The sequence below is a fragment of the Sturnus vulgaris genome, chromosome 13, assembly GCF_052056855.1.
Source record: "Sturnus vulgaris isolate bStuVul1 chromosome 13, bStuVul1.hap1, whole genome shotgun sequence".
NCBI classification, from domain to species: domain Eukaryota; kingdom Metazoa; phylum Chordata; class Aves; order Passeriformes; family Sturnidae; genus Sturnus; species Sturnus vulgaris.
In genome coordinates this window covers 1206894-1224264 of record NC_142255.1, presented here as the reverse complement: position 1 = coordinate 1224264, position 17371 = coordinate 1206894, and the positions used below count along the sequence as shown (strand labels likewise).

The 17371-nt window shown below is 46.4% G+C and overlaps 1 protein-coding gene across 9 annotated transcripts in view; it reads left to right on the top strand.

Annotated features, from left to right (window-relative positions):
• MYO9A (myosin IXA) overlaps positions 1-17371 on the top strand; it is a 174393-nt gene that overhangs the window by 144332 nt on the left and 12690 nt on the right. For 3 of the 9 annotated variants that reach the window (XM_088172833.1, XM_088172835.1, XM_088172830.1), the window contains 15 exons: positions 536-616; positions 1476-1586; positions 2555-2677; positions 3163-3312; positions 3436-3746; positions 4655-6274; positions 7564-7645; positions 8170-8379; positions 12893-13005; positions 13399-13556; positions 13939-14165; positions 14436-14552; positions 15026-15214; positions 16098-16145; positions 16818-16929. In XM_088172833.1, the coding sequence (XP_088028959.1) occupies positions 536-616; positions 1476-1586; positions 2555-2677; positions 3163-3312; positions 3436-3746; positions 4655-6274; positions 7564-7645; positions 8170-8379; positions 12893-13005; positions 13399-13556; positions 13939-14165; positions 14436-14552; positions 15026-15214; positions 16098-16145; positions 16818-16929 (3652 nt within the window). The remainder of the gene's footprint in view (positions 1-535; positions 617-1475; positions 1587-2554; positions 2678-3162; positions 3313-3435; positions 3747-4654; positions 6275-7563; positions 7646-8169; positions 8380-12892; positions 13006-13398; positions 13557-13938; positions 14166-14435; positions 14553-15025; positions 15215-16097; positions 16146-16817; positions 16930-17371) is intronic. The other 6 variants (XM_088172836.1, XM_088172834.1, XM_088172831.1 and 3 more) reach the window with 4 other exon arrangements.

Sequence of the window (17371 nt, the reverse complement as noted above, 5' to 3'; positions counted from 1 at the left end):
GAAACAACCTCTGAAGTGTTCACACTTGCAGGCTTCAGAAATTATTGTGAATTTACGATTTTCCCTTGGCAAAGCTTTCATTAAAAACAATTCATTTTTAGGCCAACAGTAAAGTTTTGACAATTAAAAGTCAGGAGCAAATCCTGCCTGGAGTCACTTTTGATAAAGGAAAATTTGATTTGTGTTTAAAAAGCATCAGTGGGTGGTGGCGCCAGGTGTAGATTTTTGTCTTGGAGCTCCCACTTATGGCTGGAAGAGGTTTGTGATGTGGAGTGGCATGAGGATTTGGGCTCCAGGGGAGCTAGAGATCTGAAAATCCAGCCCAGCATTATATTTATCTTTGGTTTCTTTGTTGAGGGCAAAGGCAAAATCAGCCAAGTTGCTTGTGCTAAAACACTCAGTTGGGGGAATAATTTCCCATGTGCCTCATTTACTCATAATTAATTCCAGTTTATGTTGGTTTGTGATTTAAACATTTGGGTTTTCATTATCCACTGTGGTCTCCTCTCCCTTCCCTTTGTCTCCTCTGTTGCAGGCATCCCTCAACAAACTGATGGAGACCCTTGGCCAGGCAGAGCCATATTTTGTCAAGTGCATCCGATCCAACGCCGAGAAGGTAAATGCCGTCCTGTGAAAGCAGTCCTGCTAGAAATCAGCTTGAGAATCTTTTGTCCAATTTTACAGGGAGTTAGATAGGAAACAAATCCTCAAATGGAGTTGGATTTAGAAGATTTGAGCAAGGGGAAGCATGGATTATCAGGTGTCATTCTTGATAAACTGCACTGGCTTTTATATTTGTAGAAACCTATGTATGCAAATATACTATTTTAATTTATATGAAAAATATATTGACTTTGATAAATGAATTTGACTACTTTGAGGCTTCTGACTAGCCATAAGAGAGATTTATAGAACCATGAATTCACTTGTGCTGGGTCTGAGTCCTAAAGCTTCCTTAAAATAAAGTTTCCATAAGTAAAAGCAGATACTTTTAGAATATACTACATTGATCACAATGACTCATATTTTGTAAATTTGACTTTACATAATTGTATGTAAAGGAGGACCCACTGTTCACAATGTGGAGATGCTTTGTGGGTTAATCCTTCGGAGTTTTACCCAGGCATTTAAAGATGAAGCTTTTTGTATTGGAGATTATTTAGCTGCTCGACATCTTACCCATTAACTGCGCCCTTGGGGGGAAGGTCTTATTCAATTCAAATACAAAAAATCTTTTTTTATGGCTTTATTTCTCTAGTTAACTGTTTGAAATTCTCAGAAGCAAACAAGATTTGATCCTAGTGGGATTAGTTCAGTTCCTGGGGACCCACATTCCCTCCCTCCTGTAGCATCACTGACAATGTGTGTGTCACGCACATGTGCTGCATCTGCTGAACTCTTTACCCATCCATGCACTTAAAAGCTTCAGTGAAAGGAAATATTTGCTCATCCTTGGTCTGGTTTTCTCCTTGCAGCTGCCCCTGCGGTTCAATGACAGCCTGGTGCTCCGGCAGCTGCGCTACACGGGGATGCTGGAGACCGTGCGCATTCGCCAGTCAGGATACAGCTGCAAATACTCCTTCCAGGTTGAGTACAGCAGGCTTTGTCTTCCTTCACCTTTAGCATCATTAGCAGAGTTGTCTGAGTGTTGCTGGTTCATTTTTTATCAGGGTAATTAATTTCTAGCTTTTAGAAGGCAGTGGATGTAACAGGCTGTTCTCTGCCTATGAGCCAATCTAGATTTCAGGGAGGGCTGTGAGCCCCTGCACCATGATTTTTGAGCAAAACCAGTACTTTTTTGCAACATGGATTCCCCTTTGGGGAATAGTGTCTGATTTGCACGTTCTCTTCTGCATCTGGAATTACTGGGAGGAGTGTTTGTCCTGTTGTGTTGGCTGTGTCCCATCAGGAGGGTGATCGGCATCCTCTGAACTGCTAGAATTAGCCAGCTTTTCCTGTTTTCTTCTTTTCCATATGTTTGCCAGGTTTTGTGTACATGTCAGTCCTTTCATGCTTTGCTGATTGGTTTCCTGCTAGCGGCTGCTTTGGAGCAGATGTCATGTTCTGCACAGCAGCTGTTTAGAAAAAGAAAAATGCTCAAAATTTTTTTGCTAGAAGCAGGGCTCCCAACCTTGCTTGGGAGGATCTATCCTCTTGTACCTCTTTCATTCTGAATCCTCACAGCAGCAATGGCTGGAGCATCTGAGAGATGTTTTACAGATGTTGGTATCTTCCTTCCATCGTGGCCCTTGCTGGGGATGTGGAGCATTTATTTGCTTGGGACTGACCCTGTGGCTCCTGCAGAACCTCTCCTCCCACACTCAAAAGCATTTGAACCTTGCTGGGTGCCTGCTTTGATGTCTTTCCCATCAAACCACAAATGTTGGATGAAACTTGGTGCTCCCCAGTGCATAAAATGTTATCTGTCCTTCTGCTTACTCCAGAGGTCCCGTTTCATGTGGCCACCGGAGCAAATCTGTTATTTATGGGAGAAAGAAGCAGTAGGACCCAACTAACCAAATCTTGGTGCTGCTTTTTTTTTTTTCCTTCTCAGGATTTTGTGGACCATTTCCATGTCCTTTTGCCACAAGGGATCAGCCCATCTAAGCACAATATCCAGGATTTCTTCCGGAAGATAAAACTTGTTCCAGACAATTACCAAGTTGGAAGAACAATGGTAAATGTTCATCCCCAGCTCAGCCTTTAAGACACAAATACAACGTTTGCCTGTATTTCTGTCTGATAAATTAATATCTATATATGGTTTTACTCAATGATACTATTTTTCTTCTGTTTTCCAAAAATCAATGATTTAAACGAAACTTTTAATATTATTAACTTAAAGAGTAAGGAATAATATTGTTTTGTTATTGATTGTAATGAGGCAGCCTCGAAAAACTCATATCCTCCAAAATCTCTGGGTGTGTGTACACTTAGCTTGATATGATGGTCCTCATTTTGCCTTCCCTGATGGGAAAGCTCTGTAATTCAGAGCTTAGACAGTCACAGGCTGCTGGGAAACCTGTTAGAAGTGCCTTCAGAAAAATCAGCTCCTCAACTTTCCTGGGAGGATCCAGGACATAGAAACCAGGAGGATTAAATCATTTGACTTGTGCTCTGGGAAGCTTTCCATGCTAGTGTTTTTTGGGTTGTTTTGTCCAGGTTTTCATGAAGGAACGGGAGCGGCAGCTTCTGCAAGACCTGCTGCACCAGGAGGTGCTGCGGAGGATCACGCTGCTGCAGCGCTGGTTCCGCAGCCTGCTCTGCAGGAGGCAGTTCCTGAGCCTGCGGCATGCGGCCATCAGCATACAGGTGCGTGCTGCATTCCAGTGCAAATTGGCAGTGGGGGGGAGCTGGAGAGGCTGCATGAAGGGCAGGTGCTGTCCCATCTTCTCACAACACCTGTTACAAGGAATCTCCCCGCTGTGTTTGCAGAGATTTTGGCGTGGCTACCAGAGCCGAAAAAAAGGCAAACCATCCCCAGACCCTCTGGTTCTCAGCAAAGCCGCTGTCATCCTGCAGAGCCACTGGCGAGGCTTCGTGGAGCGGCGGAGGTTCCTGCAGATGCAGTTTGCAGCTCATCTCGTCCAGAGCTGCTGGCGGGAGCACACCAGGCGCCGGCACGCCGCAGCCACCAGCATCCAGGCAGCCTGGCGGGGACACCGTAGCCGGCAGGCGTACACAGCCCGCAGGAGCAGAGCCGTGTGCCTGCAGGCGGCGTGCCGGGGGTATTTGGCACGGCAAAGGTAACACTGTTGGCCTCGGGTAAAGAGGAAAATGTTTTTTGGTGGGAAGGTGGTTGGTGTGAATCAGGGCACTACACAGGGCAGTGTCCCCTCGTAGCACCCATGACCCTCTCCCGACCTGTCCTGGTCCTTTGTTTGCCCACGCTTTCGGCTTTTTAGCTCATGTCCTGCTCTTGAAATAAGCAGAGCCTATTTCAGGTTGGATCACGTAGGCAGTGTAAAGCCAAGGCCGTAAATACTTGCAAGGGTTTTTTTTCCCCCCTTGGCAGCAGCACCAGTTTAAGTAGCCTATTTTTAACTCAGATTGCCTCACCAATCTGGTTGCTGCGCTGGCTCACAAGGACAAGGGATACTGGAGACAGCTGCTGTGGAGGGCACAGACTTTCCAGCCATGCCTTGGCTTTCTGGCTGGGAGGCAAGTCACAATTCACTCTCCAGCAGTGCTGCCTGCAAGGTGTGGAGCACCTTAAGGTCACTTGGAACATTTGGGAGCTGCAGAGAGCTCTTGGTGCCAGGCAGAAATCCCTGCTAGTTGTTCCAGATGCAGTCTGGGCAGGATGGTGAAGATGGAGAAACCAAGGGGGTGTGATGGGTTAAGCTTTTCTGGCTCCAACAGCTTGTGAAGGATCTAGACCAGGGATGGAGTCTGGACCTGCTGCCATCGGCACGAGGGGAACTTTCAGGTGCGTTGGGGCAGCCCTTCAGTAGCAGAGGTGGCAGAGGAGAAGAAGGTTGAAAACCAAACGTGCCTTGCCTTGTCTTGCACCAGATGTGCAAGCGGGGTCGTTGGAGATGCTGGTGGTGGTGAGGTGGTGGTGGTGGTGGTAATAAGACGCTGCTAGTGCAGTGCCTTGAAGGGTCCTGAGTGGGCATAGGGCTGAATATCCTGGTTTTCTGCTTTCTTCCAGGTTTAGAGCTTTGAAAGAGCAGCAGTTAAAAAAGATGCAGCTGGAGAATGGCCTGGCAAGTAGAGAAGAGGATGGACTGGAAGCAGATGTTTTGGAAATTAAGGGCTCTGACCCATCTAAGTGGGAGGACAGCTCATTTGAAGAGCGAGTGAGAGCTGTAGAACAACATATATCACTGATGGAGAATAATCGGGTGAATCACATGGACCCACTGGATACCTCCCTGTACAAAAGGCATGAGAGAGCCAGCAGCCAGAGTGGGATGGACACCAAGGAGGAGATCATCGTGAGAGAGAGGCCCAAGTCGCTGGAGGATCTCAACCAGAAAAAAGTGGTTCGTGCAAAGAGGGAAAGCCGGAGGATGCGGGAGCTGGAACAGGCGAAATTCAGCTTGGAGCTGCTCAAGGTCCGTTCCACAGGTGGGCTGTCACCTTCAGAGGAGCAGCTCTGGTCCACGGAGCTGGTGTCCGAGGCATTGCACTCCCCTCAGGGAACCCCAGAGAGCGAGAGCTCTCAAGGGAGCTTCGAGTTGTTAAGCAGTGAAGATACCTCAAGTAATAAACTCATTTCCTCAGTCGTAGACGATCATGATGCACAGTCATTTTCCACGGAGTCCCTGCCCAGCAGTCCCCAGGCTCAGCTGCAGGAGAAGCCTTTCTGTGCAGCAGATGGGAACAATGATTTGCCCAGCTGCAGACAGACCCAGGCAGACACAGTGCTGCCCAATAACCTCACCAGGAAGGAGCGTGGGGTGAGTGGCCCCCAGAATGTTATAAAGGCTCATCCAAGAGAAACCCTCCTTTCCAGCAACCTCCCGACTTTCTACGTTCCACCACAAGACAATGTGAAGATGGTGGAGAATAACCTGAGGAATAAAGCAGTGGAAAAAGAGGAAAGGACAGTTACCTTCTCCAAGGCCAGGAAGGACTCTGAGCCAGACCAGGGCAAAGCCTTGAGAGAAGATGAGGAAGAGGATAAACCCTCTACCAAGAGAGAGGAACGTGGGACAGTGACAGCAGCACGGGCCCTTTCTCCAGGTTCTGTCATCAAGAGACTGGAAAAGCTCAACGTGGAGAAAGAGGAACGGCAAAAGCAGCTTCAGCTGCAAAATGAGAGGGAGATGATGGAGCAGATTCGTCAGCAGAAGGAAATTCTGGAGAGACAACGCAAAGCCTTCGAGCAGCAAGGGAGGGTTGAGGCCTTGCAGAGGACAGAGCAGAGCAGAATGAAGGACCCTTCCCTCAAACCAGCCAAAAAAGCAGACAGCCGGCCTCAGTCAGTCCTCATCCTGCATGCCCAGAGCAGAGGGGAGCACAGCCCCAGCCCAGGCATGGCTCCAGCCTCAGCAGTGGACATCAAGGGTCTCACTGTTGGGACCAGGGCCAGCTCTCCAGCCCACAGTGCCCCCAGGGACCGACCTGTCAGCATGTTTGTGGAGCGAAGAGAAGGTCTGGAGCCCCGCTGCCATTCCAAAGCAGCTCTGGACCCCAAGGACCACCCGGGCAGCCATTTCTCAAGGACAGAGCGCCTCCGGCAACCGCGGATGCCCAGCCAGGCCACTGAGGAGACGAGAGCAAGCTCCATGTTTTTCACACCAAAAGACAATCCCTTCGGCCTCCAGTGAGTAAAGACATTGTGGGCTTTCTCCTAGGCTTTCTCCTTAGGCTATCTCCATAGGCTTTCTCCTTAGGCTATCTCCATAGGCTTTCTTCATTGTCTCTTTCATCTGCTAGGGACCGTTTTGTACAAAGTATCTGGAACTTTGTTTCTGGAGTCTGGATAAACCTCATAGTTAAACAAAGGGTTCTTGATCTTCTAGCAATGAGGAGACAGAGATCAGAGGGAAAGGAAGAAGACCTGGAATATGATTTCTCAGTCTCTTACAATGTTATGTAATCCGGGGGAGGTAATCATGGACATTAGCAGGTGAAAAGAGTCAATAAACAGGCTCGATACTGTTATTATTTACCCTATATGAACAGGGATGGAAGTTTATTTCTCAAAGTAAAAAACGAATAAGTTATTTTGGGTAAGGATTTTGGGTAATTGGAATAGAAATTACTCAATGAGGCAAAAAATTCCAGGATTTTCCTTGTTTACCATAGAATTAATACATCCAGCAAAGTCATGTGGACATGTGACCATTGCAGATGAAAAAACACCAGCTCTCCAGAGAGAGTTTGGGAGTGAATGCTCTTTGGAGACTGTATCATTGACATATGTAATTTATGACACCTGTAATGGACTTAGCAGTTGCTCAGATCCAACACATCGCTTAACCTTGGGCTGCTCCAGAGTCTGGAGATGGCAGCAAGATCTTGGGACAACGTTTGCTCCCACTTTTTTGTGTTGCTTGAGGTGCCTTGCCTAATTTTGGGGTGGTTTTGGCTGAGTAGCTCAAAAAGGATATAAATCACCCCCCTCCTAAGTCCTGCTGCACCCTTTCCAAGGCAAAAGCTCCCAGTGAATGACTTTTGGTAACTCAAGGTACCTCAAAGTGTAGTAGTCTTGTGGTTTCTGTGTTGTTATGACAGGAGAAGATTCCTGTTGAAAATTTATTTTCCTGGTTCATGCGCAACGTGAAAAAGCAACAGGAAGAAAAAGACATTAAGAATTGCTATATTTTAACTTTTGCTCTGCAACAGAATAGTCACATTTGAGAATCTCAAAGTACAAAGGTACAATCCATAACCACCTTGCTGTATAAAGTTGACAGGAAGAATGTTTTCTCTTCTTGCCTTGTGATATTAAATCCAATCCTGAAGAATTCCAAGCAATTCTGAAACCCCTTGACCTCAGACTTGCAATTTAGTCTTGACTGTTTGGACTGTGTGCTCCCAGGAGCTGGGCTAGCGTGGTGGGAAGGCTTTTGGGAGAGGATGACAGATCTCTGTTCTGCTGTGTTTCAGCAGAGAGGCAAATCATCAGTGCCTTTCCAAGGGTGAACTAGCACGGAAGCCGTTTAAGATGCCGGGGTCTGGCAGAGGCGAGGTGAGTTGTGACTTGTTTATTTTCTCTTTCCATGAAAAGGAAAACAAAACTTATTGAAAAGGGGGAAACAATTTATTTTGCCAGGTTTCCCTCAAAAGCTTCAAAGAAGTGAACTCTGAAGCACAAGGGCTGCTAGACATGGGTAGGGAAGGGGGATATGACAGCACAGTAACCTCCACACCTTCTCTTAAAATAAAAAGCCCTGCAGGAATAATTTGTAGCAGCTCTGGATAAAAGGATCCTGTGATCCTGATGGCAAACACTGTCCAACGCCGTCTTGTCTTGGTTTGGTTTAACATCCGTTTGAGTAACACCCATGATTGTCCATTTTCACCGTCCTGTCTTAGTTTTTGTTCTTCCTGGTCCTTTGCTGTTTTCACTAGACATAATACTGCATGCCCTCCATGGGGTGCAGTGGCACTCAGAGATGTCTTAAGGCTACATGGGTGGAGTCTCCTTTTTACTTTAAAACCCTTCTTTTCGTTTTGTTTTGTTTTGTTTTGTTTTATACTTTGGTCAAGCAGGTGCCCAGACCGAGCCATAAAAAGAAAGCCCGCATGGCGCGGACGCGCTCCGATTTCTTGACTAGAGGTACTTTTGCTGATGGGGAGGGGGATACGGAGGAAGAGGATTACGATGGCACTTTTGAGTTCCTTCTCTCCTCTGAGCACCCTCCTCACGCCGAGGCGGTGCAGGCCCGCCTGGGGCAGGCCTGTTACAGTGACTCCGAAATGGTAATTGTGTCCGATGTGGTGGGGACATGAAAATGAGGGAGCCTTTCTTTGCTAACCTTAGCTGCACTCATCCCTCCACTGCTTCTTTTCCCACTCCCAAGGATGCTGTAAATGGGTAAATTTGGCAAACACAGCAGAAACAGAGGCAAAAACATGGAATCACAAAATCACAGAATGGTTTGGATTGGAAGAGACTTTCAATCTCAATTCCAACCCCCTGCCTTGGGCAGGGACATCTTCCACTAAACCAGGGTTCTCAGAGCTCCATCCAAACTCTATTTGTTGCTCTTGGGTTGATTAAACATCCACCACACTTCCCATAGTTTCATAGTTTTCCTGGAGCATTACAAATTGTATTGCACAATTACCTGGTTTGGGGGCTTTAAACTCAATCCTCTCCTTGGAACATTTTGATCTAAAAATTTTTTAGATCTGTAAAAAAAATTGAAGTAAATGTTGTCCAAAAAGCAACAGACAAAAAAAATATATAAATCCTGAAGCTTCTTTTACTTTTGATTTTTTATCCTTAGCCACAATATCCAGTGATGATTTGGTCCTCAATTATCAGAGTGATGCTGGCAGACAGCAGCTCAGAGAAAGCAAAACCATGGAAATTGGACAATGAAAATTAAGTGAGAGTGAAATAGTGGGTTTAAGACAAAGATAGCCAACCTAAGTGTTTTTTTCCAAGAAGTGATGAGTGTCCTTTAGCAGGTCTGACAGGAGCCAGCACAGTGAACTTTTACATCTCAGGCCTAATCTCCCACCCACATAAGCTGCTTTTGGAAAATCACAAACCGAGAAGTTTCAGGAGTGGAAGAGGCCAACAGATTCCAACCTGTTCATAATTTTTTTCCTGAGGTGGTGGAGATGTCCCCATAGGAGTGTAGGGAAACACCAGGAATCATGTCCTGCTGTGACAGTTTGGGTGGAGTGCTAGGTAGGGCTGCCATCTTCCTCTCCTCCAGCTGCAGTACAGGATGTGGAGCTGAGTATAAAACCAAAGAAAAGCATGAAACCCAAAGCCAGAGATTTATTTTGTGCCACAGCAATACTGTGGGTCTGGCAAACATCCTGTGAGATCCTAAAAGCTGCTTTTCCAAGAAAAGCAGGAGGCCAAGGAAGGCTTTTCATTACTTTTCTTTTAGCAGCTCTTATTATAAATGATAATTTTTTCCAGGCTAATTTCCTCACTGGAAGAGGGCAGAGATTTACAAATTCCTTATATTTTTTAAACCTGCTATTGATAAGTTTTCTAGGGGGTTGAGACAGGAATACTCAAAACTTGATTGAAAGACACATCTCTGTGGACTGAGATAACTTGGCTGCACCTTTATGTAAGTCCCTGCTTGTGGATTGGGAAAGGGAGAATTCTGTGTATTAAAACGTACTTTTAAACATAGAATTGTAGGAACATTTAAGTTGGAAAAGATCTCTGAGTTTGCTAAGTCCAACCACAAACCCAGCACCGCCTTGTTCACCACCAAACCATGGCCCCCCGTGCCCATACCTAGAGTACCTCGCTGTGCTCCTGGAGGCTGCCCAGGTACAAAGGGAATTGTAGCTGTAGGAATCATTCCCTCTGGGGTGTGAAAAGTGCTGTGCTGGTGCTTGGCAAGCTCCATCTTTGGGAGCATCCTGGGTCACTTTACTCCTTGGAAGTGCTCCTTGGGACTCTGCTCACCTGATTTAACAGCTCTCACCGCATGCAAGTAGCAGTAGGTGTCACCTCTCTCCTGTCCCTCTTCTCCTCTGTTCTCCAGCCCTGGCTCTAACTGTTGGCCAAGACTTTCACCCCTGGTGTGGTAAGCTCTGCTCTCTAGGCCAACACTACCCCTGATGTGATGTGCTCCGCGCTACCCTCTGTCTGTATGTCCTGACAATGTGTCCAGTGTTTCCATCTGTATTTTGTATTGCAGGTTTGGGACCAGCCCTTTGGCATGGGGCTTTTTGAGTCAGGATCATCACAAGTAGCAAAATTCAGGGACTATTTATTCGTATTTATTAGCAGAGCCCAGTTGGGTGTTGCAGATGGCAGAGAAGCCTGTGATAAAGCTGGACTGGTGCCTCTTGGGCTGTTTGGGTTAGAAACACAAAGGTACAGAGGTTGATGTCTGTGCAGACACTTTGGTTGTGTCTTGTGATAGTCACATGAAGGCGAGTCTGGCAGCTGCCATGTGCATGGTTCCCATGCCAGTGAGCAGCTCCTTCACACAGCTCCCGCCTCCAGCTCTGACTTTCCAAAGCAGCCTCTTTCCATGGCCTGCCCAGCAGCCGGCGCTGCTGGCTGGATGAACGAGAGATTGCGTGCAGCCCATGGAGCCGAGCATGTGATGGGTAACCAGCTGCACTGCCTGCTTTGCCCATTTTTTTTCTTGGTCATCAAGTCACTGATTGTGTGCCCCAGCTCGTGAGTAGAGGCCCACTAGAATCCAATGCTCCTGACCCCCATTCAGGGTATCCCAGAACATCAAACACCCAAAGCATCTGCAGCCAGAGCTGAAACCCATGGGGCACCAGTACATGAGGTGGCTGCTGCAGGTACGGTTGACTCCGAGGTTCTTTAAAGATTAAGGGCTTCCTGACAAGACCAAGATTCAAGTTTTTGGCTGATGATTAGACAAGGATTAACCTACCTTGCAGTGAGACACAAGTGAGAGGAACAGCTCCTGGCTGTTCTTGTCAGCACATGTTAACATCGCTTCTGTTTGGCACCTAAGCCTGGAGAGCTTTTCTGCAGCAGCTGCATAAATGGAAAGCCTTGGCTAGGGGAATCACACCAGAAATACCTTCTGGAGACATCCTTAGAGAGTGGGACCTGGATAATGAACCAGTTATTTTGCTCCACCTGCCACACTAAAGCCATGAATTTACAAACATGAGTCCAAGTACCTGCCACCAGCTGATCCCAAGTACAGCTGAAGAGCCAGCAATGAAAGAAGATCTCTTGTCCTAAGCCATTCAGAGGGAGCTTCAGGAAGTTTTTCTATGCAGCATACAGGACTGCTGCCTCCTGAGAGTCCCTTGACCATAGTTACCTTATGGATGGGTGAAACACAGGTTATTCTGTCAGAGGAAAAATACTTGGTCCCTTCCTCATCCAGAAGACAACTTCAAACCCCCAGTTATTGCCATTTGCCCTCATGATGCTTTGTGGTGTTCCCTAGCAGGTATTTTCTGGTGCAGATGCTCATCTTGACATCTGAGAAGGTTTCCCATCCTTTCCCTTCAGAATTTCCTGTCAGAAAACCGCAAACAGAAGATCTTGTGCCAAAAATGCCTTTTAGTCTTTATTTACTAAAGCTGGAAACTCAAAAGGTTGAAATTACTCAAGAACAAAACCATATTTTGGGGGGAAAAGATCATTTTTAAAACAAGTAGTAGGTTTGGGCTGGATGGAGATCACTTTTATAGGTTTTGAATTCCTTTTTTCCCAGTATCCATCCACAATTTCTGTGTGATCATCACCTAAATGTAAGAATGACAGGAACAAAATCTCTTTCATGGTTTAGGCAGTTCCTGGGTTTCCCAGTGGTAATTTTGCCTTGCATGCTGCCATCTCCTGGCTGCAAGAGATATTAGTCTGGGGGAAGGAGAAATAAAACATGGAAAAAGAGTAAATATGGCAAATGTGACTCCCCCTGCAGTAAAATTCCATACTTCTTATAGACTTTTACTTAAATATTTTAACAGAAGGAAAATAATTGCTTTAAAATATAGAGCATTCGGTTGAAAAATTGGGGTGATAGGAAAGCTACAGGAGATATTCGACCATCATCTCCCAAATCCTTCCATACAACCTGATTCTCCACTTTCCTCATGCTGAAAGTTTCCCCTCCAGGAGTCCAGCTCCCAGATCACAGCTGCAGTTTGAAAATAGAATAAAAATTTGGGTATTTTTAAAATATGGCAAGTCTATTTCTAGGCTACTTCATGGGATCCTGTTAGGTTGAATTACTGCAAATTCATCCCATCCTTAAAAATGATCCAAGGGCATGTTAAATGATGGCAAAGGTGGAGATATTTTCTGTTAAAGCTGCAACATTTCTTCATTAAAGGTTCCTTTTGGTGTGTCCTTGGCACAAAGACTTTGGTCTTTTTTCTGTAAAGTGCTCAGCAACAGTTGGAGTTCCCTTGGAGAATCACTTCACTGTGGTTAATGGGACACTCTGGGTGGAGAGCTGGAATGTCTGGATGAAGATAGTGGACAAGCTGTGCAGGCTGAGTGATAAGGACCCATGGCTTGCTGCAAACTGATTTTCATCATGGATTGCTCAAGGAAAAAGGAGGTTGGACCTGGTTGAAGAACTGGAGCAAGGGAAATGCTTCTCTTTATTAGGAGTCATTAAAATAGTTCTCTAGGGGCTCATCAGGACTGTAGGTTTTCACCTGTCAGCAAATAGAAAAAAAGACATAGGAGATGAAATAGCTGATTTTTGATAGGGAAAAAAAATTACCTGATATCCCAAGAGCCGTCTCATTTTTAAATGCTTCATGCTTGGAATCGTTACAGACGGTGCAGCGATTCACCTCGGGGGAAGGCCAGGCCAAACTGCACAAAACCATGTCCCAGGGGGAGATTGGAAAGCTGGTGGCCACACAGAAGAGTCTGATTCCAGATGGGAGGTAGGAATCATGGCTGGAGATGGCAGACAAGTCCTTCCTGTGTCCCTCTTGCTCTCCCAACACCTTACTGAGCCACCCAGGCTCCTTTGGAGCTCCACCTGCAGCCTGAGTTACCCATCCCACCTTTTCTACATAACCATGGACAGGCCCAATCAGGTCTGGCTCACACCACGATTAAGTTTTGGTGATATGGGCCACATGTCCTGTCACAAACCACCCAATCCCATGCATGAAACTGAAGTTTCTTGCCTTTGCTGAGGATGAGTAGCCACGTTTCCCTGGTAGAAAATGCGTGGATTTAACTTCTCAGGAGGGACCAGAAGACTGAGATAGTTTTGGGTAGCAAGGCCTTTCCTCGTTAAGGCAGTTCCTCTTTCCATGACTTTTTTCCAGGCCTCAACGAGCCAAGATGAGGTTTTGGGTGAAGGGAAAACAAGGGGACAAGAAGACCCCCCGGGAGAAGCTCGCTACCCAGTCTGAGCTGCTGGAGCTGTATGCAGAAGAGGAAGCCCCTGGCAGGGAGGCCATTCCTGGCTTGCAGCTTGGTGAAGGTACGTGGTGGGGAGACATGGGACCAGTTGTAAGGAGAGAGAAACTGAGTTGGGAAATTGGGATATATCCATGCTGGTTTATGTCTTAATTCGTGGGTGGTGTCAAGCCAGAGCGATGGCAAGCTCCATCATGGAGCTCAAGGAATTCCATGTCACTAATCTTTCCAGACACCATCTGGACATGGACAGATGTTTCCTCTCTTGAGGGAGGAAATAACCTAACAAAGTAGAAATGACATTTAATCTTCCTGTGAGTTCTACACTGTGCTTTTCTCCTCCACAGCTTTATTCCAATGCCTATCTCCCTGTTTTCCGGTGGCAATTATTTTTCATCTACTCCTCAATCTCTTTAATCTCTTTTCCTCTTTTCATTTGTCACCAGCAGAGTTGGGTCCTCATCACCTGACCCCCCCACGGAGTCCTGAGCTGTCAGGCATCTACCGGCGGGAGTTTAAGGAGAACAAGGAGCCCTCTCCCAAAGTGAAGCGCAAGCGCAGCGTCAAGATCAGCAACGTGGCTCTGGAACCTGTGCAGTGGCAGAACGACTCCCTGCAAATCATAACCAGTGCCAGCGACCTGAAGAGCATGGATGAGTTTCTCCTGAAAAAGGTAACTCCTGCCCTCCTGCTCCTTACATCAGCACAGAGACACACGGAGGCAATAAAGCAATAAAGTAAAAATGATCCTGTGGGTAGTTGTGGCAATGCTAATAATTCATCTAAGGGTGTCAGGGCAGGTCTAGAGAAGTTTCTGATTTTCATGGAGGAGAAACCACCTGGTGATCATGGTGGAGCAGCCGCTTCTTAGTGCTGCTTCATCTCACACCAGCTCTGCTGCACCAAAAGAGACATGGGTGCAAAAACCCCCTTGTTTTCCCAGATGAATGAACTGGACAATGAGGATAGCAAGAAGGACACGCTGGTGGATGTCGTGTTCAAGAAAGCACTGAAGGAATTCCGACAAAACATCTTCAGTTTTTACTCCTCAGCATTGGCGGTAAGTGACCAGATTTTCTCCACCTCCAGGAGAAATGGGATATTCTGGGTGCTCCTGGTGGTACAAGTGTTGCCAAGCCCTCCATTTCTGGTTTGCTCCTCCCAAGGAATGGATGTGCTTCCTTTGTAGTCCCATGATTAAGTTTGGACTAACTCTTCCTCATGAGCCAGCTCTCAGGATATATTGGGTGTACATTCCTGATCCTCATTACAGCTTTGCTCCCAGCCAAAGGGGAGATGACAAAAAGTCAATAAACTCCAATTTGTCACCCAAAGTGCCTGGAAACCTTTGTGTTACCTTTGCTAGTCATGGACATGTCTAATCCTTTTTCCCTTCTCTTTATCATACTTGGACTTTCCCCAAGCAGCTGGAAGTCAGTGAGGCTGAAGTAATTGTCTGGAGAAGAAAAGCTCTCCAGAAAAATCTGGGCTGTATAAAAATCCCTTTTATTTTTGCTTCTGTTTCCTTAAAAGATGGACGATGGGAAAAGCATCCGCTACAAGGACCTCTATGCCTTATTCGAGCAGATTCTGGAGAAGACCATGAGGCATGAACAGAGGGACTGGAGTGAGTCTCCAGTTAAAGTCTGGGTCAATACCTTCAAAGTCTTCCTGGATGAATATATGATAGAGTACAAACCCCTGGACTACACTGCAGGGAAGGTACTCAGAACTTTTCTTAAACTCCCTTGAAGGTTTAGGAACTATGTTTCTCTGGGGTTGTGACTGTAGACTCCTGGGACCCTCTTTTGTGTTCTCTGCTTTAAGCTGAGCTGGACAAGGCAAGGTGTGACTCACTGGTTGTGTGTCACTGGGCTCAGCCAACCCCAGATCACGCTGGGCTGAGCTGGGCTTGTCAATGCCAAGGATTAGATGTTATCTCCAGGGCACAGCTGCCACCAGCTGTGGTTGGTTGGAAAGGCAGCTTGTGGTGCTTCTTTAGTTCTGGGGGGTTTGTTCAAACTTTGAGGGACTCTGGAAGAGGTGCACACTCTCAGGTCTCCTGACCACTTCCCAAGTGACCATACACGTCACTATGGGCTGGGTTGCAGGAGAAGGGGATGTGGGCAGTGGTTCAGGTCAGGTACCATTCTTAGAGCAGTAAGAGCCTGACTGTATCACAGACCTGATCTCACTTCCTGCTCCATGTTGTCCTCGAGGCCGATCAAGGGATCTGAGGCTAGGCTTGAGAGATGGTGTGTATTTTACAAATATCCCATTTCCTGGCTCTTCTGCTTCGAGTCCTCTCCAGACAGGTTTTCTTCTGAGCAGGCTGAGCATAGTATTCCCTTGGGTCACTGCTGCTGGGGTCAGAGCTGGAGCAGCAGCTACTCCCAGCTCCAAGATGAAGATAGGAAGAGCTGTCCAGGGAAATTCCAAAACTGGAGTGATCCATAGGAGAATTTTCTAGAGTGACTCTTCTAAGGCTGCAGGTGCACTGGAGGATGGGGGTGGGAGGCACTGGACAATGTTAGATATGAGCCCTCTGTACTCTTTACTTGGCAAAATTGCCCAAAAATTGAGTTAAATCTCTTTCCCTCACCAGGTGCCAAAAATTGAACGAAAAAAGAGAAGAAAAAAGGAAGCAGATGTGGTGAGTTAAGCCTGCACATTAAAAAAATCAATGTCCTTGGGGCCAGAATGTCAAGAGACTAGCTTCTGACACATCAAGAGACTAGCTTGTGGTCTGAGATCTGAACATCAGCCCTGAAAGGACGTTAGAAAAATGTTCGAGGTGGATTTGCTCTGCTTGATCAAGGATCACTTGGATTGGCTCTGAAAACACGTCCCTCATCAGCCACGACATGCATGTAACGTCTAGGGTTGTTAGAAAAGGGCTGAGAGCAAAATAGTCTTGCTCCAGTTTTCTGCATAAGTTTCTAGTATGTGTTTTACACCTCTGGGATAAGAGGTGGAGGACATTACATCTCCTGTTTTCCTAATGGATATAACGGTACTTAGGAAGGGTGCAGGTGCAGAGCCAAAAAAAAAGCCAGAACAGATGCACAGAAAACCTTCTTAACATGAAGAAGCTGACCTGCCAATCTCAGTTAAAGAGTTTCCAACCTGCTTCCATGATGGTTCGGTTCCCCTAAAAGATGGATGTTGGTTTGGGTTGTCTGTGGGGTTGCTGGGCTGAAAAGGAAACAAAAATACCAAATAAAAGCAAGAGCTAAAGTTAAAGAGCTATCTGTGTTCATGTCTCCATTTTGCAGCAGACTGAGCACTAGCTCCCTTTTCTCACCACCCAACCTCTATCCTCCAGGTGGAAGAGCACAATGGTCACATTTTCAAGGCTACCCAATACAGCATCCCAACATACTGTGAATATTGTTCCTCCTTGATCTGGATCATGGACAGGGCTTCTGTTTGTAAATGTAAGCATCCTTTCTTTGATCCTTTTCTTCTATCACAGTGCTGAGTTTGGGGATTTTGGAATGTGTTTACTGCTGTTTCCTCCAACCCCATGCTCAAATAATTTTGATTTTAACACCTGAAGAGCTTTAGGGATAGGTCTTAAGGTTTTTGAAGTCAACTAGTGAGTCCATCCCAGCAGTCCTTGCTGGCACAGTTAATGATCTTTGTGTTACACACCTTATCCCCTCAGGTCGTGTGGCTGTCCCATAGGGTCAGACACATTTAACTGTCACAGGAGGAAGGATGGTTATGTTTGGTATGGAAATGTGTCCCTAGGATGCCAGTGGGGATCCTGACCTTGGCAAACTCATTGGCTTTGCCTGTTTGACCTCCAGGCGTGTGAATTTTTGGGGAGATAGGAAAATGGAGGAGGGATGATGGAAATGCCTGATCCATCTCTTC